Below are 27,764 nucleotides of genomic sequence, written 5' to 3'. Positions count from 1 at the left end.
CTGACGGGAGGCAGGATGGTTAGCACAGCTGCTTTGTGCCTCTGGGAGTGCTGTTCGAATCTCCGCCATGGCTCCGCATGTGGAGTTTGCATGTTCTTCCCAAGCTGTCGGGGGATACTCTGCCCCCCCCCCCCCCCAGTCCAAAAGTATGCTGAGATTAATATGAGTTACCAAATTGTTTGTAGGCACGCGTGTGTGTGTGTGTGTGCATGCGTGTGTGTGTGTGTGCGCCATCATGCCCCAGTTGGTGTGCTTGTGTGAGTGACTGTGTCCTGTGATGAGTTGCCCCCCCCCATCCTGGGTTGTTCCCTGCCTTGTGCCTATAGCAGAAACAACCCAGAATAGGACAAGTAGTTACCTTAAATGGATGTCACCGCTGAAAAAACGTAAAGCTTGGATTTAAAAGAGGCAAGGACTTCAGTGTCAGTGTATAGCAGTTTTAATATTTTAATGTTAATTTAAAAATAACACTTTAAAATGTCTTTATACTTACCTTAATTTAATCCTGCACACCCCAAACACTAGTGTGCACTGAGTCTAGTGAATGTTGTTACTTAAGTGTCAAACCTTTCACTTCTCAAGAATTATACCTATTTCATAAATACGAAGCCACGTACAAGCAGTGCCCAAAACTCCACCAAATAGCCGTCACTAATGGAAATAAAAAATTAAAGTAAAAGATCCACTCAACGCATCTGTATCGTGATTTGCGATGGCTCTGCCTACTCTTACTTTGGTTTAAAATGCTCTTTGTATTAAACAATATCGAACCAAACTCAGAAGTCCTGCAAATATGAAAATGTAATTATTATTTTTTTGGAGGGGGGGGGGGGGCTGGTGGGGGCAGGGCACACGCACACACACGCACACAACAGCCAATAGTAAACCGCTTATAAAGGTTTTGTGTACAAATAGGCAAATTCAATCCATGGTTCATTTTCGGCAAATTCAGTCATCTAGATGTCAAACATGGAATGGAAATAGCTTGGAGACACCCAGCCCCCCCATTTGGGACACACCCAAGGATCCCCCCCCCCCAGACCAGGACCAAATGAAGGGGGGGGGGAGGTAGAACAAGTGGGATTCTACTCTAATGTTAATGCACTGGTTTTGAATGTGGCATTTGACCGCGATCTCCCACCCCCTCCGTGAGCACCTAGGTAACATTCAAATGAGGTACTAAGAAAGAAAGAAAAAAATAATCACACACAGGAAAGGGGGGGGGGGTAAACACAAACTTTTACAGATTCTCCTCCCCCTCACAGCAACCACATGTGGCTTTTTCTCGCTCACAACCAGATAATTAACGGAAGAGGACCATGAGACACAGACCAAGCAAACGGGAAATGAAGGTTTCTACCCTCTCAAATAAATACTCATTAAGAATACATTAAGGGGGACGGGGGAGGGGGGCGGGCTAAAGATACAACACAATCTCTAAACAAAGACACACTAAGCACTGAAATGAGGAACTCCTTCTCAGCCTCACAGTCTCCAACCAAGCAATTCTGTTTTTAATCCAAATCATTGAACAAACTGTGCAGTCATTTAGTGTTTGCAGTACACAATTTCCTAAAGATACTCTCCAGTTTAAGAGTAAGATTTCATTGGCTTTTCACCCCCTGGACACCCCAGCCAATCACGGGTCTATCCTGGGGCAGCACAGGGTGGGCGGGGGGTGGTCCTCTCGTAAGGAAATCATTTTAAAAATGTGCTTCAAGAAGTGCCCATGATAAACCAATATAAATATTCTTTAGATGCTGGTATTTTCCCTATTACATAACTTCTTAAACAACCACATGCATTACATTTATGGAAAAAGATTTACATACGAGGAGGGACTCCGTAACATCTCGCTGTAAACTCGAATCCTTTATTTGAACCCATAGCAGTTCTGTGATGCAGCAAAGATGAGGCCTGTCAGTCCATCGGTTTCTCCTTTCTTTCCCGTCTCCTGACTTCTGATGTGTGTTTTTTGGGGCGTTTTTCTATTTCTGCAGGAACCACCTCCTTCCAGTTCCAAATTAGCCGCCTCCGCCCCGTCCCGCCCAGCTCGGGCGCCGCGTTCCCCGCCGGCCCGCTCACTCATCCTCGTCGTCCTCCTCCTCCTCGCCGTCGGACAGTGAGGCGCAGGGCCGGATCTGCCGGTACCCGTCGAGCCACTTGTCCACCATCTGCGTGACGAGCGGGTGGTTCCTGCGCCGCGAGCTCTTCTGCAGCGCCACCAGCACGCCGCCTTCCGTCACGCAGCAGTCCAGCCAGTCCCGCAGCAGCTTCTCCTGCTGCTCCTCGTTCCCCATCTATGCGGACGGACACACGTCAGCGCCGGAGACGCAAAACGGCAAGTGACTGGCGACGCCGACAGACCGACTGCAGTAACACTGACCGACCTCTAGGGGGCGGACTCACTAAGACACAGGCACTCAGTAACCTAGCAACCACACAGGCAACCAGAGCCACCGAGTACAATGACAATTCTGAGCAGCTTCTCCACCCAGGACCTTCCCACAATTAGTCACACTCTGAACTTTATACTCAAACTTATTTGCACACCCCACGAACTGTTTATAGCCCACATCTTGTCGTCTTATCCTTATTTACATGCCTACATGTTTGTTTATTTTTTTTCTATTCATATCCGTTTTTTTTTCCATATATTGTTTTGTGTATCTGTATATTTCTAACAGTATGTTGACAACTGTATACCCATATACCCTAACCACCAACAAAATTAAGTCCTTGTAATTTTTTTTACATATGGCAAATAAATGGATTCTGATTCTTAACCAGAGAGAGAACTGCACCAATGGACGGCCTGGATTAGCATGCACGCCATTGGCTGAGACCTCAGTCCACGCCCAAGGCCCGGGAGCCGGTCAAACCTGCCCCCCCCGCCTCACCTCCTGCGCTGACAAGAAGTGTATGTGCAGCAGCTTCCTCTCGCTGTCCACCAAGGGCAGGAAGGTGACAGTGACGTCATCGTCAGTGTTGAGGTTGGCGCCCGCGCCTCGATTGTCGTAGCCGTCGTTCTCCATGGCCACCAGTGCAGAGAAATGGCCTCTTGTGTAACCAAGAGCAATGGGGCTTTTCCAGCAAAAGCTCTGTTCCCACAATAAAGGCAGGTACACCCCTGTGGAGAGGGAATGGGCCCGTTAAACCCAGCGCCAATGTATGGCGCCATCTAGTGCACGGGATGATCATCAGCTGGCCTGCAAACACGTCTGACACAGAACCTCTCTGACACAGTTCAGAGAGCTAAAAATACCGTTGGCAAAAATGCAGAAATCACATTCAATACAAGCGCCTTGTGATCGAGTATAAATAGCGGTGTAAACTGGCCTATTAAGAGCAGGCTTTGCATCACGCCCAGTCTGACCAGCGGCTTTAACGCCAGTTTCGTCTGTCAGCCTGCATTAAAAATATATGCATCTTTACAGTGTTCGCTCAGTGACACGCGCTTGGGGTCTGACCGTTACAGACATTCGCCGGCCACCCTTACAGGACCGTCACTCCTAGCCTCAAAGTCCCACACTGCTGGTTAAACTAAGTTAACTGGATCCCACAGTATCTTCTACATCTCCATCTGTTACCGGCAGATACAGGTTATCACAGCTGATGGGAACCCTTCACCTCCGACCGTCTCTGCTGCCTGTTACCGGATCATGTTTTCGCCCCGCACCCCTATTATGCTTCCACAAAACGCTGACCTTTAGCACCGACGGCTGAAATGATGTAACCCAGCGACATCACAAACGCCTGGCCACACTAATCGGTGCCGTCGCTCATGATGTTGCTTGTCAGGTTTCTGTTCCTTTTAAACGCCACGCCTCGTTCGTCAAAACGCGCACTGTCCTTCCACCCGGGGCCCCAAAACCAGACCAGACACTGCAGAGGCAGCTGTAACCAGACACCCTTTCACTCCGATTCTCGCTCAGGCTCGTAATTAATGTCATACGGCAGCACGGCTGCTCAGCGCCGGAGCTCGAAACGACAGACGAATCACGCGCTTAACGAGAGAATGCTACCAAAAAAAAATGTCACACTCTTAAAACTGCGTACACTTTGATCTAACACGGTCATAAAAAGACAGCTCGTGCAGAAAAACAGCCAACTGCGATAAACTACAAAGAAAATCATAAATAACATGACGCTCTGCTCTTTCAGTCGCTTTGCAAATGTCTGGCAGACACTGCAGTCCGGGGACAGAAGACGGCCATTGGCCTTTTAAGACACAAACAATTTTTAAAACCTGTAATTTATCTCTTCTCTCGAAGGAATCTAAACTGCAGAGCTCAGAGGAGCCTCACTGTACGCCATCTTTAAAAGGATCAGGTTTCTCCGCTGTGATATTTTTAAACTATCATTCATAAAACAGAATGAACATCATGAAGTGTTACCATTTTCCCCCCAGTGGGGCGGGTCGTTCTAAAAAGGGGGCGGGGCTAACATTGCAGATTCGTGTGTAAAGCCCGCAACTCGAGACACCATCTTCGGTAGCCGTGTACGGTTTCCCCCACAACAAGACTCACCTTGAAAGCGCGTGTACCCTAATGTTTCGCCACGGAAACTCTTGTAATACTTCACTCCATAAACTATGATTGGTCTACGAAGAATGTGCGCAAGCACGAAGATGTGAGTCTGTTCCAGGCTGGCGCCAGGCTGCGGAAGAATGGGGGGGGGGGGGTGGACATGAGCACCATTCAGTCAGAAGGGGTCTGGAGGAATAGACCAGCTGAAAACAACCTAAACACAGAGCCAGCTAACAGTCGAGGGTAAATGCCACTCATTCTAGCAAATGACAAAATGCTTTTCTTACTCGCTGGTGGCAAAAGCATCATTTAGAGAGCCGGGCCAGATGCCGGCTTATCAGGATAAACAGGTCAGTTCAGCAGGAAGAGCAAACCGTCCAGCAGGGGGTGGCGTACCTGGCTCGCCAGCGAGAGGATGAAGGCCCAATCCTCCTGCCACTGTTCCTCCCTGAGGGAGAAGTGCAGGCCGAAGCTCTGTGAGTACCACGACTCCCACTCCTTCCACCGCGTGTAGAACCTGAAATCACGAGGCACACAGCTCGCTACTCTAGAACGAGATCGCCGCGGCTCCCTCAGAAAGCCCTAGGCCGTCTCCCTACCCCCCCATCCCGGCCGGCCGGCCTCCATCCCTGTGGCGCGCGGCCTACCAGTGCGAGCAGTCGTGCAGGCTGTCATGCAGTGTCTTGCGCAGGACCGAGTCCTTGTCGTAGATGCCCCACGTGGCCTGCAGCACCGAGTCCAGCAGGCAGTCTCCAGCCGTACGGTTCCACAGCGCGTACAGCCTGCTGTCCAGCCGCGTGCCCAGCTCCAGCGACCAGTTGATGATGGGAGCCTCCTCCTCTAGCTCTGTTTTGGGGGGTGCAGTCATTACCAAGGGCCACTCCGGGCAGGCTGGAACGACGCCCAGCAGCCTATCGCGGCTGCTGGATGGGTCACATGACACCTCACTTCCACTACAGCCTATCGCGGCTGCTGGACGGGTCACATGACACCTCACTTCCACTACAGCGGCCCAGCCTGAAAGGAACTGTTACCCGATACAGGAAGTCCCGATGTCATATTTTTAGCCTGATTTAAGTGAAATTCAACTGCAGACAAATGACTGTCACGAAAGAACCAAGAAGGTGCCAAGATGAATATTTATTTGCATTTTTGAACAACCCAAAGTATCTGCCTACCTTTCTGCACGTCCCGGTCCAGCACCTCGTCGAACAGCTTTTCCTGAACTGTTGGAGGCAAGTCCTCAATATCTGTGAACGATTCAAAGTGCGTTAAAACAAACGTCGTGTGGAAAGGACGCGTCAAACTGGCGCTGATGTTGACCAATCATCCAACCAAGGGGGCCAACGGCAGCTGCATGTGTATATGTGTGTATATCCAGCCATCTTCTATACCCGCTTGTCTTGTGCAGGGTCATGGGTGTCCACAGCCTATCCCAGAAATGACAGGCCCATGACAGGAATTGCCTTTATACAACTAAAAAATGGCAGCAATCCCCAGAACAATCAGCAGGGGGCACTATGTTAAGGGTTCCAGCACCTACACCCCAAGTGGCCAATAACACAACGAGATGAGGCTTCTCACCTGCAGGCAGAGTGAAGGTGACCAGGTCAGTGAAGAAGTAGCAGGCGAAGTCGCCCTTGCGCTGGTGCAGCGAGGCGGCGATCTCCCGGCGGATCTGCTCCGTCAGCTCCGGACACACCATGGCCGGGATGCACTTCGCCGCCTGCTGGGAGACCTGAGGGTTGGGGGGGAGGGGTGATGGGGTCACGCACAAGGAGAAGTGAACGCGATCACACTTCTGTCCCTCCGCCCAAGTGACAAGCCACCTCCCTTCCTTCTCCCATAAAAGCGGAAAAAAATACCAAAAACGAAAGCCGGGCACTGAGACTGCCCCTCCCTGCCCCGCATTACCGTACAAGCCAAGAAGCTCTCTCTTGGTGGGGCAGCCTGGGGGGGAGGGCAGACACTGCAGAGAGATCACTAGCCTGGGCTGAATCCTACTCAGGGTTGCACACGTGCAGGAAAAATAATTATATGTACATTTTTAAAAAATCGTTCAAATCAGCCTGCTTCAGCACATGGACACGCTTAACACACACGCCACCATCCATCACCAAGTCGCACGGTGAGAGCTGGCACCGTTCGTGTACAAAAGTGATACGCGATAAGCGACACTCTGCATTTGCAGCTGGGCTTGTCAGCGGATGGTGCCGCAGTCTGACTCCGAGCTGTAGGCTTTCAGTGAGTAGCCCAGACACGCCGGTGAAGGAGGCTGCCCTCCCAGCGCGACACACGGACACGGCCGCGCAGCCCATAGACTGCACAAATACACCAGGATCTGCACAGCGGGATAATAGTCACCCGACACATCCAGTAACCCATCAGGAAGTGAAGCAATCTGCCGTGAACTGGATGATTTACGTCGAACTAAATGAATAATATTTTTGTATAAACCACACCAGACAAAATTTCTGCAAATCACCAATGTCAGGATTAATGTGCTTTGTTGACAACAGCCATTCAGATTAGCGAATGTCATTTGGAAGAGTGCAATCTGCAGGAGATGAAGGGATAGCAGCGAAAGGCTTCTCTCATGAATTATATTCTACAGAGCAGAAACAACTACGGAAAACACAAACCCAAGTTAACCCAAACTGAAACCCTAACCCATGCTCGACAGGAAAAACAAACCAGGTCTATTCCAGTGACAATGGTTTAAACTGTTCAAGAAGAGCAGAACAACAGAATTCTACAAAACAGACATCTAGATTCCTACTCATGTCCAAGATGTACTTCCAAGTCAAAGATTAATTTATGCGGTTTCCCAGCAAATAGGATCAATCTTACCAAAAACAAATATACTTAAATCAGTAAATCTGCCATTGCATTTATTTTGCTTGACACAGGAGGGTGTCCGTGTCACCGAGTGGCCTTCCTTGCATTCAGTAATCACCATGCAGCCTGCCTGCTATCCTGTCACAGGCGGGGAGCCAATCAGAGGCACAGTTTGGATAATCCCACATCTAATCCCCAAAGCAGCAAGCAGGTGGGCCATTATGCTAGCCTCCAATCTGTGCTCCACTGGTAATTCAAGGCACAGGAGAGAACCCACCATAACACCAAAGAACTACTCTCAGTATTGATGGCCTGATCATGCTCTAGGTGTGAACGACTAATTCATAACCGTCTTCATTAATCTCCCCTTAAAAGGCCATTAGCGTTATCCATTAGTCACTTATTATATAACAATATAGGTATTATCCAGCTCTTGGACCTTACCTCCGTAAGAAGAATGGCAAGCATGTCCTGTCTCTGGAAGCGGATGGCTAGGTGGACCAGGGTGAAGCCGTCGTCGAAGGCCGACGGCCGGTTGAGCAAGCGCACCTCGTCGGCGGTGAGCTGCCGTGCGATGTCACCCCCCGAGGACTTGTATGCCTCCACCGCAGACAGGTCTCCCTCGACCACACCTGCGACGGCAGTGGGGCGCGGGGGAATGGATCAGCTCGCTGAGTCTGGACAGCTCAAGGGCAGTTTAAACAAGAAGACCTATGCTGGACTGACAGTCTGTAAGCACATTATTCTATCGGTCGTTGAAACACAATCAGAAATGATAAAAGGCTTCTGCATCTCAGACTCCAAACATGCCATGACCCGCGCATGGCGCCAACGCGAGCTGCTCTCTGGATCTGAAGCCCATATCCGCTCTTCTACATGCACCACATCTCTCCATTGGAGCTCGTGGGCTGCTATACCGAATTAGAAATCCACTTCATCTGGGGACCTTCAGGTGAACATCAAGCATTTCTGGAAGACCAAGCTAAAAATCCATCCGAATAACTGTCATTATGACGTTTGAAATTTATCTTAACAATTCTGAACTCACACCATCACAACAGGCCTATAAAACCCAGATTTTACTGACAGCCAGCATCCACCCATCCATCCAGATGGGGACTATGGGAGTCAGCAGTCACGGCATTCTTCAAAATACCCACATAACTGCGATGGTACCCACGGCTCCCCGGAGTTGGAATAAAAGAAAAAGTGAGCCCTGTAGACTCTGAAGGCCCTGAAAACACCTCCTCATGTCCAACGCACACACACATTTCAGAAGAACCCAGCTGAAGAGACAGCACCGCATATTCCTTCACTGCCTGGAGCTACAGCCCACACTACACCACAACCCCCCCATCCACACAACCCCCATCCATCCACATTTACTGGCTCCAGGTCCGTTTGGTAGGAGAGAGGGAGCGAGTCCTTCCCCGTCTGTTCAAGGTCAAAAGCAGGGGTGGCCAATCTTATCCGCAAAGGGCCGCTGTGTGTGCGGGTTTTCGCTGCAACTCGCTAATTAGATTACTAATTAGAGGACTGATTGGCTAAAGAGTCCTCACACCTGGGTTTGAACAGCTGACCTACAGGTTATCCCAAAAACCCACATACACACCGGCCCTTTGCGGATAAGATTGGCCACCCCTGGTCAAAAGCATCTTGAATGCAAGGACTCCCTATGACAAGTGGCAGAAACCAGCCCAAGCACACAAGAATAAGTTTGCCTCCATAGCGCCCCCTATGCCTTCCATGGCTCCCGACACCAAACCAGACACTCCTCTCAGTCATACGCACACAAGGGGAACGAGGAAGCCACTGGCCAAAGCCACGTGGCAGATACACCATCACTATGCGATGGTTCTGTCCTCAGCAAACTCATACACCCCTTTTAGTCTTGGCTTCCTGGATCATTAAGGTAACAGCAGACAAGTACCGTCTGTCCAAATAAGGAGTCCCCCCCCCCCCCCCCCCCCCATCAGCCCCCCCATCTTAAGGGCTGCTGACTGCACATACCGCTTTGCAACATCGTTCACGGCTCCCCAAGCTCGATTTCTCAGCAAGGTTAAAGAAAGCAGCTCAGAAGGTGCCAGCTAATTTTAAAATGGGCGCCATCCGCAAGGGCACGATTCGCCAGGGTACCGAATTACCCTGGGAAGTTGGGTCTGAGCCCGCGGCAAGGTCCGGGCGCCCTTTAACGGGTACTGCGCGACAGCCAGAGGACAGACCTTCAGCAGACCATGACAGCACAGAAGCTATTTACTCTTGGAGAACAACGGCGAGTTAAACACTAACACAGGAGCCTCGTAAACAAAACTCCAAAGGCCACTGACGCAACATGCAACAGCTCTGCAAAGAAAAATGATCCAGCTTTAGCTGTCTGACAGACACTGACATTTAATGGCCGCAAACCTACATACATAAAAAGATACAACCAATAGGAGAACCCCAAACACTGGGGTGGTTTGCCGTTTTTTTTTTTTGCACTGGGAAAGCCAGAACACTCTCTGAACCAGCATTGTGAAATGGTCTCACCCACACCACACAACACAGTAATGCCAAAGCATTTTATTACAGGCCTGCCTCGATTCAGCCAGACGTCCCAGCTTCCATTTCAAAGTTTACAGGATTAATATCTGCCTTAACTACAGCCGATGACTCATGTAATCAAGAAATGCCTCCAATGCTATCAGGCATTTTTTATAGAACCTATATATCCTGTGCTGTCTAGCAGATTAACTGGATGTCGCTTAATCCATTACTTCTGGATACGATCCAGAAGAAGGATACTCCAGTGTGCCATTAATCCAGCATCATTTACAGTCACGATGGATGGCAAGGGAGAGCTCATCCAACCTCATGGAGCCATAAAAGTTTATAATAAATAAAAAAAAAGGGGGGAGAATTGAGCAAAATGATCACACACACCCATGACTTCCTCTGGCATGAATTGGGTGCCTAGCCAAGAGCATTTCTAAACCAGATCTCCTGACCTTGAAAGCCTCGTTCTCGGGGAGGGTGCAGTCACACATTCTGCGGGGGTATAGGAGTGATTTCACCAGCAGCGCCATTGTGAAAACCCACTACTTTGGAGTGAAATATAGGTGAAAGGCTACAGCCTTGAATGAGGTGCCTAACCTTTGATAAAGGTTCATGTTTATGCAAACAGAGAGGGGAAAAAGGTCAATACTCACGCTAACGTACAATGACAAGGACACAGACTGCTGCTAAACAAATAAAGCCTATAAAATACAAGCTACAACTAAGGTCCTGGGTCTCGTACTGAAATAATAGGTCTGAACAGCAGGTAGATCGTAAAATGGAATGTCCACACACACACACAGCAGAGGTGAAATATACAGTAAGCAGCATGATCACGGTTAAAAACCTTGGGTTATGGCTGCTTATTTACACCTCATACATTTGCCGTGAGCTATTTTTACTGCAGTATGCTTGGCTCGGTATTGAAGCGACAATGTTTACAAGCCCGTTTGATTTGAGCACCAGCAGCGTCTCTGGACCTTGGCTGCCTTGGGGGGGGGGGGGGGGGGGGGGGGTGTAAGCAACTGTAGAAAACTGATCTTTGCAACCCCATCCCATCCTGGTGGCCCCCCCGCATGGAGTTTCCTGTCACTGATAAGCAGAAGTCATCACAGCTTCGCCTTTCTCTTCTGGAAGCATGGAGGACGGCATGTCCTCCCACCAACCCGAGGCGCAGCCGCTGATTGGCTCGCTCCCTGTACCCACTTACCTAACCCCTGCCAGCAGAACTCCCCAACAGCATCCCCCAAACTCCAGCCAGCGCAGCGGCCGAAAATGTCAGCAGTTATTCCGACACATTCAGACACTAAATATATCAATGGAAAGCCAAATTTAAAATAAACCCAGCAACTCAACAAGGAAGGGGGGGGGGTAGCTTAAAAAGCCCTGGCAAATATTAAAAATAGGACATCTCCTAAGTCATGCTAAATTAAAGAAAGTCATGGACAGAACACAAGAACCTACTGGCAATCAATGAGCTAAGCAATGCAGCGAAACACCCTGAGCTGGGAGATAACAGCGTCCTTAATGAAGAATGAATCACAACGTTCTACGTAAATCATATCATAAGCCAGATGACGGAACAGGGAGTCAATCTACCTAGTTACCTTCAAAAGCCAAATAATAATAATAATAAAAATATTAATACATATATACATACATGTGATTAGAGCGTAGGTATGCAGGCCACCTGTAAATCCAGAACAGGTTTGTGGTTCTTTTTTGGCCATATAACAACTCAGAGACAGATTAACCTCACCACACCTCCTGAAGATAAAGTTCAGCATCCTTCTAGATGCCTGAATGCCGGGTAAAATGAACAAGCGACACTTTGTTCCTGTTTGCGTGAAGTGGAGCGTGTGCCGATCGCAGAACGCCTTCACCCTGCTGGCAAGGCGAACCAACAATAGGGACAGGCCAATCGAGAGTAAAAGGACGAGCGTTAGCCTCTGGTACAACGGCAACCGTAGACTGACACCGTGACATCACACTGGAGGGGGGGGGGGTAGATAATGCCGGATTTCACAATGCCAGTGTTATTCAGACACACAGCGGGGTAACAGAATCCTAATGCGGCTAATATGCTTCTGGAGGAGGGAAGGCCGCAGGATAACTGCGTACCAAGTGGAACTGAGAGACAATTATTAGCGTAATTAACTATTAGCAGATTCCACAACCCAAGGTGATGTGCAAAACAGCAGTGTAGCATAATCAGCTTCACACGAGCGCCCCGTCATTAAGACAGAAGCAGCACGAATGTACGCGTTCCCCGTCTGTATTTAGCGCGATTAGTGACCACTCACCGGCACACGCGTTCAGAAACAGCCAGTCTGTCTTCTTCATCCTGTTTTTGATCTGCTTCAGTTTTTTGAAGTCCATCTCCAGCTCCTCTTTGGTGCTGACCGCACCTGCCGCCAGTTCGATTCTCTGGAAGTCCATCTTGACCTCCGACCCCCTCTTGGAGGTGGGCGGGGACGTCCGCTGGCTCCCGCTGCACCCTCCCCGCCAACGGGCACGGTCCTGCTCATTGATGATGGGCGAGGGTTCCTCGGACTCGGCCAGCTTGATGGCCTCTGGGCCGGCGTTGGGCCTCGGGTGGTCGCACACTGCACATTTGCGCGCCCGGGGCCAGTTTTCGTAGGTGCAGGCGGCGCAGGTCCAGTGCTGCACGCGCGTGTTGAGCCGGTTGCGGTCGTTGTACTCCTCGCAGGGGTCCACCGGATGATGCGGCACAGGTGTGGGACGGCCGCCGGAGCCCGATGACTGGGGCGCCTCGGTGGGGCTGCGAGCTCGCTCCCTCTGGCACAGGCACTGAGTGCAGCGAATGGCACGCGGCCAATTCAGGTACGTGCACATCTGGCAGGACCACTTGCTGGCCGCCTCGGCCGGGCCTGTGGGCCTGACGCGGGGCCTGGCACTCGAGTCTGGACAGATAAGCAGGCTGCTACCGCCCTCCGTCGACTGTGGGTCCCACTCCCGGCCGGCGTCCAAGCCCGGGCTGCTCTTAAAGGGATCCTCGGTGATAATGGTTCCACTGGGCCTCTGAGCACGGCACATGGTGCACTTGATCGCCGACGGCCAGTTCTCGTACGTGCAGTACTCGCAAGCCCATTTCACGCCCAGCTCCGTCATGGCTGGCCAGTCACCCTCGTGCAGACCGACTCCCTTGTCGAGGAGGGGAGACAGGAAGAGGGCAGCTGGAAAACAAAAACAGATGCACGTCTGCATCAGTGCTGCAACCGCGGTGCTGCTGGCCAGAAACAGCGACAGCACGTCCGGGTGTGTAAGCACCGCACAGCAGCTAGCCCCAAAAGTCTGAGTATCAAATCCTGAGGTCAACAGTCATGCAAATCAATATGGAAACATACTTCAGGTTCGCTCAATACATATTAATCACCGAGCTATAGCATTCAGATGCTAAGCTGATACTCTTTCACATGCAACTTGCAATTTTACTCAAGTTTATGCAACAGGCCACCCAAGCTAAGTCCAAGACAGCCTTGAACGAACAACCTTAAGTTTACAAGTCAACATCATTAAGAACAGGCGTTGTGGTTTCTACTTTCAAAATAGATACTAAAATATATGCAGGAATTACAGCGATCACCTATATTTAGTACTAGCGGTCCATTGTAATGAACTGCAATGGGTAAGTCAATAGCTGGCTTGCAAGTTTAATATTTGAAAAAAATTTGGGAAAAAGACCAGTGAGACTGTAAAACCGCATTGCAAATAGTCATTTAGGAAAAAAAAAACCCATGATCTTAAAATTATACCAATTCAAGCAAGTAAACCCTATGAAGCAGATTTCCCAGAGCTTGGGCTGGTTTGATTATCAAATTCCTCAATGTCTGTTGTGCCAACGACACTCCCTCCATCTTGACACACCCCGCTGTGCTTGGACATAAAACACATAAAGAACACACAGCCTAGTTGTGCTGGCCCAACTCCACACACAAACAGACACCGCAACAACACAGGACGAGTCCGTTCGTACAGAACAGAAAGCTACCAGGAACATTTCGATCTAAGGCACAATTTCAACTCCCCAAACCTAAGAAAAGTATTGCAGGCATGCCCTGGAGTTTACAAACACAGCACAAAAATGGAAACATACACCACTAAGGAATTTGCCTATGCAAGGCCATGCAACTTTGGCAACAAAAGTAACTTTGAAAACCTGCTCATAAGAACAGAGAGAACACTCATATGACTCACTGTCAGACACTGGGAAGAAGCGAAATAATCAAATCCACTCTGTTAGAACCATAACTAGTCATGTAAACATGCCCCAAGCGGTTTTTACGTACAAGGGATCAGGGATATTCAACTCCAGAGCTAAACAAACGGCATTATTACAAGGGTTTATTTGCACTGGGCTAGGGTGTGATTACGTATCCCAGGAAATCACCTCTATGCACAACAATGGAGTTTCACATAGAAAAGGTTAATACAAAAATATAATAAGCAACTGAAGATGTGCTTTGTGGAGAACGACCTGATGTTTTACTTCAACTTTTGACACTATAAAACGCTGGGTCTGGATGTGTTTACCTAGAAGGTGAAACCTAAAATGTTAATTTAGATTGGTGTAATGTGGTTATGGAGGCAGAGACGTGACTAAATTCAGTTCAGAGGAGAGTCCTGTCAGTGTCTAACTGGAACAGAACACCTGCGACTACTGAGGGTGCTCTGCCGTCAGCCTTACTAATTTACACCCAACAAAAAGCACTTTACAAAAAATCCTGACCAACTGCAGCGTGACCATCTAACTAGCTGGCTAGCCTGCGTGCTTCCTTGTTAAATGACCGAAGTAAAGGTCAGCTGACAGCGTAGAAACTTCCTCTACCCAAACCCGAACGCAGTCGGCACAGCCATGCATGAACCACCGACATCAGACGCCAATTACGCAGATATTTACAAAGGGGTTGCAGAGAAATCGTGATAGCACAGAGTACAGGCATAGACCTTACCAGCAGTCAGTTTGGGAGCCCTTCTCTGCCTTTGAGTCGAACAAATCACAATTTTATTATTATTATTATTATTATTATTATTATAGCACAGACACAGTCTTCTGTGCCCTAGGAAACTTCATCCCAACGTCCATAATGTCCCCAGTCACCTGCCGGCGGCACAGCTCTCCCACTCGTGTGTCCGTGCATTCCGGGGTGTATGTAACACTGTGACACCGTGATACACCGTGACACCGCGCGCGACACTCCGACACTAGCGTGACACGCAGCTCCGGGGTGTCACCGGCTTCATGGTCATGCGGCCAACTTTCGGGACAGGCTGCGCAAAGCGACTGAAAGCCGCCGAAACAGATGCCAGACGTGAGCGGGCCTGTCGGCGCACGGCAGACGGACTAGGGGCTCCCGGTCCGGCCAGTTAAGCATCAAGCCGCGTCTCTCTCTCTTTAAGCACCATTGATTCGGCCACCGTGCGCGGCTGTACGGCGCTGCCAGCCGTACCCTCCCAGCTTCGGCGCTTCGCCCCGCGGGGCCTTACCTTTCTCCTGTGTTTATACTCCTCCTCTCCGTGGTGCCCGACTGCAGCAGCCCCTCCGAGCCGTCCCGTCTGCTCCTGCTCCGTCCAGTCCAGTCCAGTCCAGTCCAGTCCAGTCCAGTCCAGTCCAGTCCAGTCCAGTCCAGTCCCGTTCCGGTCCGGTCCGTCCTCCCCGCTTCGCTCGATCCTTTCCTCCCAATCCCTAATTCGGTCCGGCTGCTTTCGGAAACCCCCCCGTATTTGTTTACATGTTTCCCATTTCTTCTTCCCCGACCCCTCCGAGTCCGCGACAAGACCCCACGCAAGACACAGAAAACAGCCCCCCGGGCACCGTCTTCTGCTCGAATCCTGAACCTTCAAACGCCCATCTTTCCTCAGCACTATTTTGCCAATTTCTATAATGGCGGCGACTGAGAGGCAGGAGAAGCCAAAATAAACCTTCACTACGGAGAGAATAATAGGTACGTCACGCACCACCTGGCCTGACCGCCTAATCTGATTGGCTTGTCCTGTCTGCACCTCTCACTGACCTATCAGAGGCGACGTCTCCGATAGCTAATAGTAAATGGTTCCTCAGTGGAGGAAAATAATGCAACTAATGCTTCGTTTTCACCGTCTTGGCTCCGCCAGTGACATTACAAATGTGACAATCGGTGCCACCGTCGTGGAGCCAAAATGGCGTTAGTTTCACGAATCTCTGCGAAAAATTCGCCGTACTTTCCCCGTTTTTTGCGTATACATCGAGGTTTTTCAGAAGTAAAAGGATGATGTCATCCGAAGCAACTGCTGCAGTAGTAAGCCTGCAGTAAAATCTGTTAGAAATACACCCATATATGTACTTAACATAAATTAGCCTCTATTACGGAAATATGCAGAAAGACAGATACTCCGGTGATTCCAGTCAAGAATTGCTAGCATACAATGTGCATGTGTGCAACAAGAATTAACAAAAAAATAAATAAATGTTTGGTCACCATTAAAAAGCTTTGCAATTACATAATTTGCATGCGCCTACACATCGTTTTAATTACTCTTAATTAAATACAATTACCATAATTTTTCACTAAATGAAACTAAATGCAAATACAGTTTTATGTTAATAGAAAGGTAATTTTATTGCTGTTTTCTGTTATATTCAAATGGTCATAAAAGGAAGTCACCGCACAATTTGTCACTGTGGATAAATATTTAGATGCATATGTATTTCCTCTCCTGGTTCCCCGAGACGAGCCAAATATAGGACTGCACGGCCTGCGCTAACTAACCCGTTACCTTTGCTGCGATTCCCCGCCCCGTCACCTCATTATGTAAATTTGAGGACCGCCCACCTGACGTCACTGAAAATGGCAGCCTACTTGAGTCGCTTGCATCACATTGCCCTCCACGTTGGGAACGTTGACAAAACAACATTCGACCTTCTTACTAAATTTAAATTTAATTTATTTGCTGTGAGGCGAACTAGGGAATCGAGACAATATGCTCTTCGAAAGGGCTCGGCCGTGTTCGTTGTCAATGAGCGATTAAATCGGACGTTTACTTTGAATGAAGGAGCGGCGTGGAGTCCCCGGCACAGCTCGGTCACTCCTCAGACCTTGAATGATGATTCCAGATTTCTGTATGGCGTTCAAGATAACAGTTGCGTTGATACTGCATGTAATGTGTGCTTTGAAGTAGAGGACGTGGAAAGCGTGTTTAATTCTCTTTACAAGCAAGGCTGCGATTTTCTGGTTCCGCCAACCTCTGTGGTGGACGACAATGGACGTGTGACTTACTCCGTTGTAAAATCCATCGTTGGCAATGTTTGTCACACGCTTGTTGATAGGACTAAGTATAAAGGGGAGTTTTTACCCGGCTTTCAAGATGTTAACGTCGACAGTGCGGTCAGCACGGACGGAGAATCATCGTGTTCCGTTTGCCATTTTGATCATATAACATATGCATGTCCCAGGAAAAGTACGCCGGAAGTTATGCGATGGTATGAGAAAAATTTTGGCTTCAAGAGGTTTTTCATTGACAGGTGAGAATAAATCTTTGACTGTAATAATGCTTTCACACACTCTGGATCAAACGCCTTTTAATACCTTTTATAGATTGAGCAGTAATAGTGCCAAGGCTGGCACCAGATTCTAATGCAGGCGTCATTGACTTTCTTCGTCCGTCAGGAATGAGGATGTGAATGAAGGCTATGTCATTGATCAGGATGGCATTGGTCTGCGGCTGACCGCTATGGAGTACTGGAAGTGTAGTGAGCTGGAAGTGAGTCTTCCCTTCAAAAACAAACGGGATCCGGACTGCAAGTTCGTCGTTGCGGAGTCGCTGCCGTACCAAGGTGATCCAGCTCGGTTGCTGTCGTACTACGATCATGGATTCAGTTTTATTTCCGATTCCTTCTATCAAACCTCCCGTGGTCTGAGCAGAGGTAGTAACAGATGTTGGGGGTTGTGTGCGTGTGTCTGACGTTCAGGATCAAACCAAGTGGACAGCTTCCTGGAGCAGCATGGGGGAGCAGGCATCCAGCATGTGGGGCTGTATACTCCAGACATCGTGTCCTCTGTGGACACGTTGGCTGAGGCGGGGGTGCAGTTCTTTTCCCCCCCACCAACATACTATACCCAGGTGGGGAGGGCACTTCATTCTCCATCTGTTTTGCAATAACTGTATTTACACACCTGACATTCTTTTAATCCCCGCTGACCATAAACATTCAGTAATGCAAGGGAACAGAACCGTTATCTACCAAGAACTAGCTAATTGTACTTTATTACCTGAAAGTTAAATCGGGAAAATGATTACAAACCCAAAACTATTACCGATTTAAAGTCCCACACCAGTCACTTGATCTCACTTTACATTGCTTGTTACAGCAAAGATGTACAAGCTGTGACAAGTCAGTACATATCACAAATTGTTACAAGTGCTTCAGCGGCCATCAAGTCAAAGCTGTAACCAATACGTATGACATTTCCCCAAAGCTTGCCTGACACACAGACAGACCATGTGTAAATCCTCTTCTGTGGCAGGTGGGCAAGCTGCAGGAGATAGAGGATGCAGGTCATGACCCTCGATTACTCTCCCAACACGGGATTCTCCTGGACAGCGACGTGCGGCAGAACGATTCCGACAATCACCTCACGGCCAGCAGAAATAAGAGGTAGGCCCAGTCCCTGACATCCCTATTAAGGACACTTGCTAATGTCACCGACCTATGCGGTGAAGTATTGCGCCCCCTGCTGGCCTGATTGTGAGCTCCTCTCGGTTCCCAACACAGGTACCTCCTCCAGGTGTTCACCAGGCCTATCTTCACCGAGGACACCTTTTTCCTAGAGCTGATTGAACGGCGCGGGGCGATGGGTTTCGGGGAGGGCAACATCCGTGCCCTCTGGAGATCCGTGCAGGCTTACATGGAGGGGGGGGACAGGGAGAGGCAGGCGCTGGTTTCAGGGGCCACCACTGCGGACTCCAGCCGTCACTGACCACAACGAAGCATTTCAATGCCTAACTATACGTATTTATGCATTTCTGATGTCGTCAGAATTCTCTGAACACAGAGGCTAATAATAAATGCTACTGAACATGATCAAGTTTGTAAGTCACATTCATTTATCATCATATTCATTTAGTGCCAGAAGAGAATCAGAGGGGTAGCAATTAGCCAAAAAATAAAACCTCGTCTGCTTTTATTTTCCCCTACAAATAAACAAAACGAAAAGTAAAATATCAGACAAAAAATAAAATCCACCAATTTATGCAGTTATCTTCTACAGCCGCGATAAGGCAGGATCAGTGTCAACCGACAGGTGTACTGTCTTGCAGTATTGTGCTTAGGGGAAGAAGTGCCCCGCCCCCAAAGGGTGACGGCCAACAGGAGCTGAGAGGTGGCACTGTGTGAGTAACGCAGCTTGGCAGCACCGTGATGCACCCACAGGAGAACTAGTTAAATATCTTTGTATACGACCAGACCAGCGCTTCCTGTAACAAGATAGCACCACGCACTAAGGCATGTCATTTTCCAAAGCCACGGATCACAGGTGTGCAGGTTTGCGAGATCATAGCCATTTAGAACCTCATTCTGAGTTCATAACAGAAAGTTACAGCCAACTCTTCCATGTGCATGGGAAAGACAGCAGTTTCTTTGCATGTAGAACCAGAAGCTCATTTCAGCTCTGAAAACTCTACTCAAGATTTCCTTTACTGCATCGTTCTGCATACACACACACATCCATCTCTCAGCTTTAAGTCAGAAGGCCATCACGGTACTATTTGTTACTAATATGCAGAGTTATGTCCTGGCTTCTCTTTCGCATGGTCTGGTGGTCTACAAATGGAAGGCACCAAAGTTAAGGTCATTCACATTCCGTGCGTTTTTTTTGTTTGGCTCTGTTTAAGGTGGACTCTTCTTAGCTGCTTTGATTGGGTAGCTCTACAGTCAGTAACTCTTCAGCCCAATTAGGCCCAACCCAGTGGGCGGACCCAGAGGAAAAAGGCCCATTCACAGGCCTGATATACAATCAGTAGTAAAAAGTTACTCAAGCAACAAACGATTGCTTTCACCAGATACATAAAAACAAACGGACTGTTTCCTGCCACCACATTACCCAAGCATTTTTCTCCAGTCCCACAATCCTCAAGGCTTAAGCATGGCAGCAAGTTTTAAGTGAGTAAAATGTGCCCGTGGTACTTCAGGATAAGTCACTATTATAATCATTTCACGTGAATAACAAAATAGAGTAAAGAAATTTACATATCAGGGTCTACATAGGTACACACTTATTAAAAAAAGTTAATCAGTTTTGTGTGAGAGGAACGTATAAGGTAGCAAAAATAAAACAAGTTTCGCCTCTGTTCGGCACAATCAAGTTGCAGACGCAGCGAGCAGATGGCCGCTGATTTGGCTCGTGAGGGATTGACCTCAGGGAATCACGCTTCCCTTTTAAGGTAAACAGATCAACAAGGCCAAGCAGTGCAAAGAGGTACTGGTGCGATATCGATTCCCAGGCCGATCCGGCAGGAACGGCCTGAGGCTTTCAGGTGACCGAAGACAATGGAGACGTGTCACTGGCTGGCTGGTGGGACCTCTCACTAATGGGAACAAGGTGCGAAGGTGACCACCACTGGCTTGGGGTTTGGATGCCAGCCCCTTCGATGGAGCATCTCTGCATCCTTGTCGTTTTCGCAGCTGCCGTACCGCCGACTACCCTCCAGGACACGGTCCCCTGCCACCTCAACCTGGTGATTAGATCACGAAGGACTGTGAGTCTCCACAGTCACTGTCTAGCCCCGGGATAATGGGCTGGTCCTGGTCCCGGTCCCGGTCCCGAGGGGGAGCCTTTCTGTCAGACTCCTCCGAACGCTCGAGCTCCAGCTCCTCATATTCTTCGTCAGTGTGCTCCTCATCCTCCTCCAATCTCGCAGCCTGCCTGGCAGTGGTACCAGACGTCGCTTGCTGGTCCAACGGCTTCTGGAACTGGGCCAGGGGTGGTGCCCCAACCTCTGCGTAGGCTGTCACAGAGGCTGGAGGGTCTGTGCATGAGCATGGGTCGCTAGGGGTGCTGCAGGAGGTCATGGAGCTCTCCCTGACAGCTGGACCTGCAAAGGATGTCACTTTCAGGAGGTCTGAAACGGGAGCCGGTCAGGAGCACACTCGGCGGACTCCGTAGCTCAAACTACCTAAATTCAGGCACAAGTTTAAGGCACCTCATTAATACTCACTCTGGCGATCCTCAGTTTTCCTGTGCTTCCTGAGAGCAATTTGCTTCTTGAGCTTCTCCACGTCCTGTTGGATCTCCTCCTTCTCACGTTCACTTCGTTCCACCTCTCCGCAGATGGCCTGCAATGGCAAAGGGTCCCATTACGGTGACAGATCAAGGCTTGACACTGGACCTGGATGATATTTTCTACCGAAGAGCATTATGGACTATCAATCACTGATGAGCAGTCATGAAGGCTTGAAGCATTGTGTCGCAAGGTTTTATGGAGGTCTTCTGAAGGTCTTCTTGGGAAGCATTACCACATCACAATCACTTTCCCACCATCCCAAGCTTACATCAAATATTTAGCTTAATAAATACTCGTAAAAAATTCATGTAGGTCTTTGGAAACACTAGCAGACTCCCAAAGTACCATGTGTGTTTTATTAATGGATAACTTACTTGAACCTGCTCCTGTAGTGCACTGTAGACTTGGAAGATGTTCCTAATGTCCTTCACGACTCCATCCTTGTCAAAGAACTCGGCCCTGCGACATTCATATCCAGTTACGCTCCACGGCCGCATCTCGAATCGCTCCGCCAAGCGGCAACGCGACACGCCGGCAGCAGAACACTGTAAGCCCGAGCGAGTGGCAGCCAAACGTATAAGATGTCACGCGACCGAAAAGTCAAGGGGGCACATGGGCCATTAGAGTCGCGGAGGAGTTTAGGGGATCAACTAGGGATGAAATATAGCACGTCCGAGAGGGACAGGATGACCCAACTGTCTGGGTACATAGTGTCTTATGAAAGACACATCATGAAAAATGAAGGTGAGGAGGACTGGACAGACCAATACCAGGAGCAACCAGCTTACACAGTAGGGCATGCTGGGATGTATGACATAAGCAACATGGATCAACAGAATAGAATAAAGATACATAATTCATCCATGTAGAGAAATCCCCATTACGCCTACCCCATCTTGCTCTCCAGGAGACACACATACAGATGAGAGCAAGCTTGGGGGTCGCAGCACGGGGTCAGCCAGCCTGCAGCATCCCTGGAGCTGGGAATTAAGGGCCTTGTGCTCAAGGATCCACAGACTTGTGATTATTCTGCCAAGGCCAGGGCTCAAACTAGCGACTTTCCGATCACAGACAGAGTCTTCATCCGCCTTCATCTCAAATGGCTCTTACACACTCTAGTAGTGCTCCAGGCTTAGTTACAAGCATTCCTCAGTAACCTACCCCCAAATTAAAATCTATTTTTGGGGTTTCAGGTCCCTTTCTCTCCTCACTAGATCGCTATGCATGCAGACTCACTCACCCATGCTCCTGAATCACCTTGGCATAATTCCACGAGGTGTTGGGTACAGAGGATACCTTGTACTCCTGTAGGCTGGTGCTGCCAAGGTTAGGAATGCACAGTGAAACCCTCTGGTTGTACCTGCTGGAGATGAGATTACAATCTGGATTCACATGCAGTAACCGCGGGCAGCTCCAATGGACCTTGGACCTTGCAATGTCATTAAATTAAAGGAATGCGAGTTATGAAATGCATTTCCTGTCCCTACTTGCGGGCAGTGTGCATCCTGTGGGGTGTGCGAGTGTGCGTGTTCCTCTGAGAGGCAATAGCAGCTGTCACTGTCAATGATATCACGAGAACCAGGGCAGGAACCAAGAAGTCCTAAGACATCGCTACGCCGTCGTGTTTCGATGCTGACAGATACTTGGATGGGTTCCACAGAATCCAGTAAAAAGCTACCTACAAATACTTAGGAATACTCTTTTATGGACAATACTTGTTGCCTCTGGGATAGGTTTGAAGAATTAGAATTAGAATTTAGTGATCAGTGGTCATTGTCAACACACCACAGCACACAGTGCGCAACAACGAAATGTGACCTCTGCATTTGACCCATATGTGACTTTCGTGACATAGCAGGGGGCAGCTAATTCAGCGCCCGGGGAGCAGTGCTTGGGGACGGTACCTTGCTCAGGGTACCTCAGTGGTGACTTGCTGGTGGGGGATTCGAACCTGCAATCTTTCAATTACAAATGCGCTACCCTAACCATCAAGCCACCACTGCCATACATGAATAGCTACCAGACGTCCCCCCTGTTGCTCAGCCCTGCTTGCTACCTATAAAGAGTGAAAGGCGGCATTGAACACTGAACCGCAGGTGAAAGGTACAGAGGTAGAGCTGAACTGTTCTGTGGGCATGAGCCCCCCAGCTGTCAGGGCCTTCTGCGACGGAACAATGAGGCTGTAACGCGAGAGCCCGAACGCCTATCGCTTTCCTCACTGCTCACCCAAGTGCATTACCTTCATGCAGCCACATGGCACGGCTGCAGGAGATAGGGAGGGACCTATAAATGCCCTATGGGCTTCATTTTTCTTTTGCGACTTGCTGCAGACGGGCGGCGTATCGCGCGCCTATTACGGTCACGCCAAAATCATACCCCTTTGCTTACCGCTACGTACGACTCTACAGCAGTTTCGTGATCCACGACACATCCATCGTGGCACGACTGAAACACGAGGCGACCGACTGGGCCGTGTCCGGACTCACGCTGCAGCTTATGTCTGAGCACCGTGGCCCCATCCCTCGGGGTCACGACCTATGACCTCCCGGTAAAGTCTGGAGTCACGAATGGGCCGGCCGCGACGGCGGCCACAGGGAGACTCCCCAGAGGTCGGGGCATCCGGCGGTGACTTGAAAACCAGTCGGAACTGGAGCAAACCTGATCTGTCTGGGTTTAGTGGGTTTTGTGCTTTGAATGCTAAAGGCTACATGGGGTAAAGGCAGCTATGCTTTCTGAGAAAAGCAGGGAAGGAAGTGACTAGAGGCCGAATTGAAAGGAACAGCAGATTTAAGTATTAAATATGCAGAGGCAGTGCCCAGCCTGTCTGCACGCACCTGCTGAGGGATAATTAAGGGACAACAAGAGCAGCTGTTGGTGCTTTGCGTTTTACATTTACATTACATTTACATAGCAGATGCTCTTGCCCAAAGCAACACAGATAATACATGACAAGCATACAGATGTGTATCGGTATGGATCCATCTAGACGCCACTAATCTTTCTGTTTCTTTCAGCAGTCAATTGAAATTAAGGCCAGAGACCTGACAGACAGGGCTGACCTCAGCCAACCTGACGGCAGAGAGCAGTCAAGGCCAGACTCCTCCTCTGCTTGCCTATAAAGGTTATGTACTATGCAAAGCAGGCAGTGGGCGTTTCCAAGGCGATAAGACAGCAACATCTACATTTTTTTCCCCCCAGACGCTTATATGAAAATTAGTTTTTTTGGGGGTTTTTTTGGAAAGCAGGGTCAAACAGTCCTTGGCGTAATTTACTTGATCTGGTGACCTTCTGATCACAGGCACAGTGTCCTAATCCACTGAGTCACACACCATGACAGTAAAGCATGTGATTTAGAGGCTGCCATTTTGATACAGATACGTGAACAAGACTAGCGTTCATCCCAAGCTGACGAGGGGGGGGGGTATCAAAGACCATCAGGAAAACTGATAGACAGGAGGACCCAGGAAAGGGGTGTGGCCGGGGGGAAGCAGGACCCTACCTCTGGCTGGGCTGGAAGAGCACGTACTCCAGAGCATGTGTGGAGTTGTTGCCCGTGGAGATGAAGCTGAAGAGCAGGAAGACAAGGTCTGTTGTGCCCAGGATATTGGTCAGCTGCCGATGGATGAGCCGTTCCCTGAGGGACATCTGCTGCTGCGTGTTCCTCCGGAACCGATACCAGCCAATGACATTCTGCGGTGAACCCGACCCACATTGGTTAGATGTACCCCCGCACAGCCCTGACCTGCCCCACTCCAGATCACATCAGGCCCCCTGTGCTGTCCTCAAGGCCCAGGAAGCACCCAGCGCCAGGTATGAACTGTGCTATGTGCAGCAGCTGGGGAAAACGAGTACCGAGTAGCAAGCGGGAATCCAAGTACTCACTTTCCTTCTCTCTTTAAGAATCCCATTGAGTTTATCTTCATTGATGTTGCCTGAGTAATCATAAAAGCTGAAACAACAGAAAAATGGCTGAAAGTAAATATTTACCACTAGAAACTACTCAAAAACACATCAAAAACATCTTCCCATCACAAACTGTGCCACAATACGTATTTCAACCTGATTGCATTGTTAAAAGAACATCAAACCACTATCTTCCACAAACGTGTTCTTACCTAAAAAGTTGTGCACATGGTTCATGATTTTGAACTTCTATTAAAAAAACAGAAAAAAATTACAAAGTTATGACGTGTTTTACTAGTGATTCGGAACTTCCTCTGTTTTCAGTACAAGTGCTGTGTGTTTAGCAGTGGCTGGCAGTATTAGGTCTATCATCATTTTCTGAGGCCATTCATCCCGCCAACTGGTAAACATCTATCGCCTTCTGTTACCACAGTGAACTGAAACTACATTTCGATCAGAAGGTGAAGAAATCATGCATTTTTATTCATAGTTAATAAAGCACTGTTATAGCCTTCCACAGCCATTCATACAGGGCTCAGTAGGTACAACTTGAGGGTTTTAATCAATATGACACACCACAGTGGTTACAAAAACCTCTCTTAAATAATATACTTCTGTGAAGCCATCAGATCTAACACATGCATGCAATCCACATGTCACTCAGAAACACCACAACCCCGGGCTCACTATGATAGGTACTGTCGAGCCATTTCACCAGGAGACAGACAGACAGACACACACACACACACACACAAAATTTCCCCTTCAACCTGCACCTCAACCCAGTGCGGCAGTTTCTGCATCATGCAGAACATTTAGCTGAGCTCACAGAAAACAGTCCAACCCAACCACAATAAAAACCCCCTCATAACAGCTGACTGGCAACTCCCTAAATCTGCAAATGCGGCACGACTGCAGGAACAGCCACATGCAACACAACAAGCAGAACAAAACTGCTTATTTAATAAATAATGTACGCAGCACTGACAGAAGATGAGACTGTGTTCTTATAAAAACCTGAGCGCTAGCTAATAGATAAATGTGAGACATGACAATTCAGAGTTAATGAAGGGTCTGATCACAACATCACATTGGAGAAATTCCTCAACCCAAATGCCAGAAATGGGCTGACAGAACTGAGCACACAAACAAGCCACAGGAAGCTTTTCATACCAGCAGCCGATTATCTTACCTACGACCCGGATAACTTCTGTGCTGCTGATCTGAGAGTCACTGATGCTGAATGTTTCCTCTTCTTTTACCTCCCCGAGCAGGAAGCCTTCCTATAAAAACCGGCACCGGCTGCTTACTGACACGTTCCATAATAGAACGTTAAAGAGAAAAATTATGCAGAACGGATCGATTAAAAGTCATTAAAATATTAAACCGTCACTACAATGGCAACATTTCTCTCACTGCGTTGAACCCGTACTAGTTAATTTTGAGTAAAATCCCACAGATTCTTAAAGGTGTTCACTATTATTTCTATCAAAACATCGCAATTATTCTTGTCATGCCGACAAGACAGATGCTGCGTTTAACTGGACAAGCAGGACTGGCGGCTAGTTAACCTAACCAGGCCTAGTTATGAAAACAGGTTTTACCATCCACGCCCTAAAGTTAAACTAATGGCATTTCACTCATGAATTGGCAGATTCATTTTACACGGAGTGCTCATCAGAATTTAAATGTTTTCGGGTGCAATACACATCTGTTAATATAGAAACGTTTAACTAGTAAGGTGTCTCTGCGGTAACTTCTACAAGACAGCCTAAATTATCTTATTACACTGTAAATAAATAAATTCTGGATCAAACCCGTGATGATAAACTCCGGAGAAAAGCGACGGACACTTTAAACTAGTTAGCTAGGCTAACACCTGTTTCTGATTCACTGACAGGCTAAACTCTTCCGCCAGCTAAAGGAAACAATTCGGAAACGGTCTCCTTTAATTTCGATCGATTGCTGTAGACACTTACATGGTCGGAGTTACTGTTGGCACTGTGGTAACACACAGAACTAAAAGTGTAACTGGAAATGCACGCAGCCATGATGAAAACATCCCAACGCGTCCGAGAGCCTGCCGCGGCCGCGCGACCTGAGCGGCGAGAGCGCGCGCGGCGCGGTGCGTTGTGGGAAAGGGAGTCTTTACGGCGAAATTGTCCAGGCGTAGTGACGTTTTGTATATTAACGTTGAGTAGAATTATTTATAATGAGTATTATGTTATAGCAAGGGCTTTTCGGTAAACTATAAATAGTACCAAAATTCAACAAGACCCAATGACATGACACTATAAGGTTGTGTAGTTCCGTTGGCTGCTAGCCTGCACCTATATACGGGGCTGCCAACTCCCAGGCATCTGGCGTGACATTCACACTTTCAGGCCATCACACTCACCCCAGGAATCTTACAGCAAATCTATATTATTCCATTATGGAAATTAAGCTACATCGAAAGCAATGGGGCAGTTTGCAAACCCTACAGACTATTTAAAAGGTAATAAAACTTTTAAATATATGTAAATGCGTGTGCAGACTTGTCTCGAATTCAAAATCTCGTGCCAGCCAGCCGGCCAAAGCTGGCAGCCCAGTATCTGTGTTACAGAGCGATTTCAGGCAGCACTTATAACTACAAGGCGGCCTGTAAGTCCTGAAAGAAAGTAGATAAAGGAGACCCAC

General features: G+C 48.6%; 3 protein-coding genes across 5 annotated transcripts; 1 reads left to right on the top strand and 2 right to left on the bottom strand.

Annotated features, from left to right (window-relative positions):
- Window positions 1–423: 423 nt before the first annotated feature.
- zranb1a (zinc finger, RAN-binding domain containing 1a) lies at window positions 424–15,516 on the bottom strand. The gene is made up of 10 exons (XM_023830927.2): window positions 15,411–15,516; window positions 12,206–13,099; window positions 7,812–7,999; window positions 6,114–6,267; window positions 5,708–5,779; window positions 5,177–5,375; window positions 4,926–5,046; window positions 4,530–4,659; window positions 2,901–3,130; window positions 424–2,300 (listed from the first exon to the last, which is right to left on the bottom strand). Exons 2-10 carry the CDS (start codon window positions 13,032–13,034, stop codon window positions 2,082–2,084), a joined length of 2,142 nt encoding a protein of 713 aa, XP_023686695.1. The 5' UTR covers window positions 13,035–13,099; window positions 15,411–15,516; the 3' UTR covers window positions 424–2,081.
- A 222-nt stretch (window positions 15,517–15,738) lies between these two features.
- On the top strand, window positions 15,739–18,984 carry hpdl (4-hydroxyphenylpyruvate dioxygenase-like). 2 transcript variants are annotated; one of them, XM_023830929.1, is made up of 5 exons: window positions 15,739–15,868; window positions 17,570–17,736; window positions 17,872–18,023; window positions 18,428–18,558; window positions 18,676–18,984. In XM_023830929.1, the coding sequence occupies exons 2-5, from the start codon at window positions 17,634–17,636 to the stop codon at window positions 18,878–18,880; spliced, it is 591 nt and encodes a 196-aa protein (XP_023686697.1). In that variant the 5' UTR covers window positions 15,739–15,868; window positions 17,570–17,633; the 3' UTR covers window positions 18,881–18,984. The 2 variants fall into 2 exon arrangements, with proteins under 2 accessions (XP_023686697.1, XP_023686696.1); XM_023830928.2 differs by lacking the exon at window positions 15,739–15,868 and adding an exon at window positions 16,517–17,424.
- Window positions 18,985–18,986: 2 nt separating this feature from the next.
- LOC111853716 (BRISC complex subunit abraxas 2-like) lies at window positions 18,987–27,209 on the bottom strand. 2 transcript variants are annotated; one of them, XM_023830931.2, is made up of 9 exons: window positions 27,065–27,209; window positions 26,278–26,368; window positions 25,298–25,334; window positions 25,065–25,131; window positions 24,682–24,872; window positions 22,423–22,545; window positions 21,557–21,641; window positions 21,117–21,234; window positions 18,987–20,993 (listed from the first exon to the last, which is right to left on the bottom strand). In XM_023830931.2, the coding sequence occupies exons 1-9, from the start codon at window positions 27,134–27,136 to the stop codon at window positions 20,641–20,643; spliced, it is 1,137 nt and encodes a 378-aa protein (XP_023686699.2). In that variant the 5' UTR covers window positions 27,137–27,209; the 3' UTR covers window positions 18,987–20,640. The 2 variants fall into 2 exon arrangements, with proteins under 2 accessions (XP_023686699.2, XP_023686700.2); XM_023830932.2 differs by having other exon boundaries at window positions 22,423–22,542.
- Between the last annotated feature and the right edge of the window lie 555 nt (window positions 27,210–27,764).

This window comes from Paramormyrops kingsleyae, chromosome 20 (assembly GCF_048594095.1).
Source record: "Paramormyrops kingsleyae isolate MSU_618 chromosome 20, PKINGS_0.4, whole genome shotgun sequence".
Classification (NCBI taxonomy): domain Eukaryota; kingdom Metazoa; phylum Chordata; class Actinopteri; order Osteoglossiformes; family Mormyridae; genus Paramormyrops; species Paramormyrops kingsleyae.
This window is presented reverse-complemented; position numbering and strand designations above follow the sequence as displayed.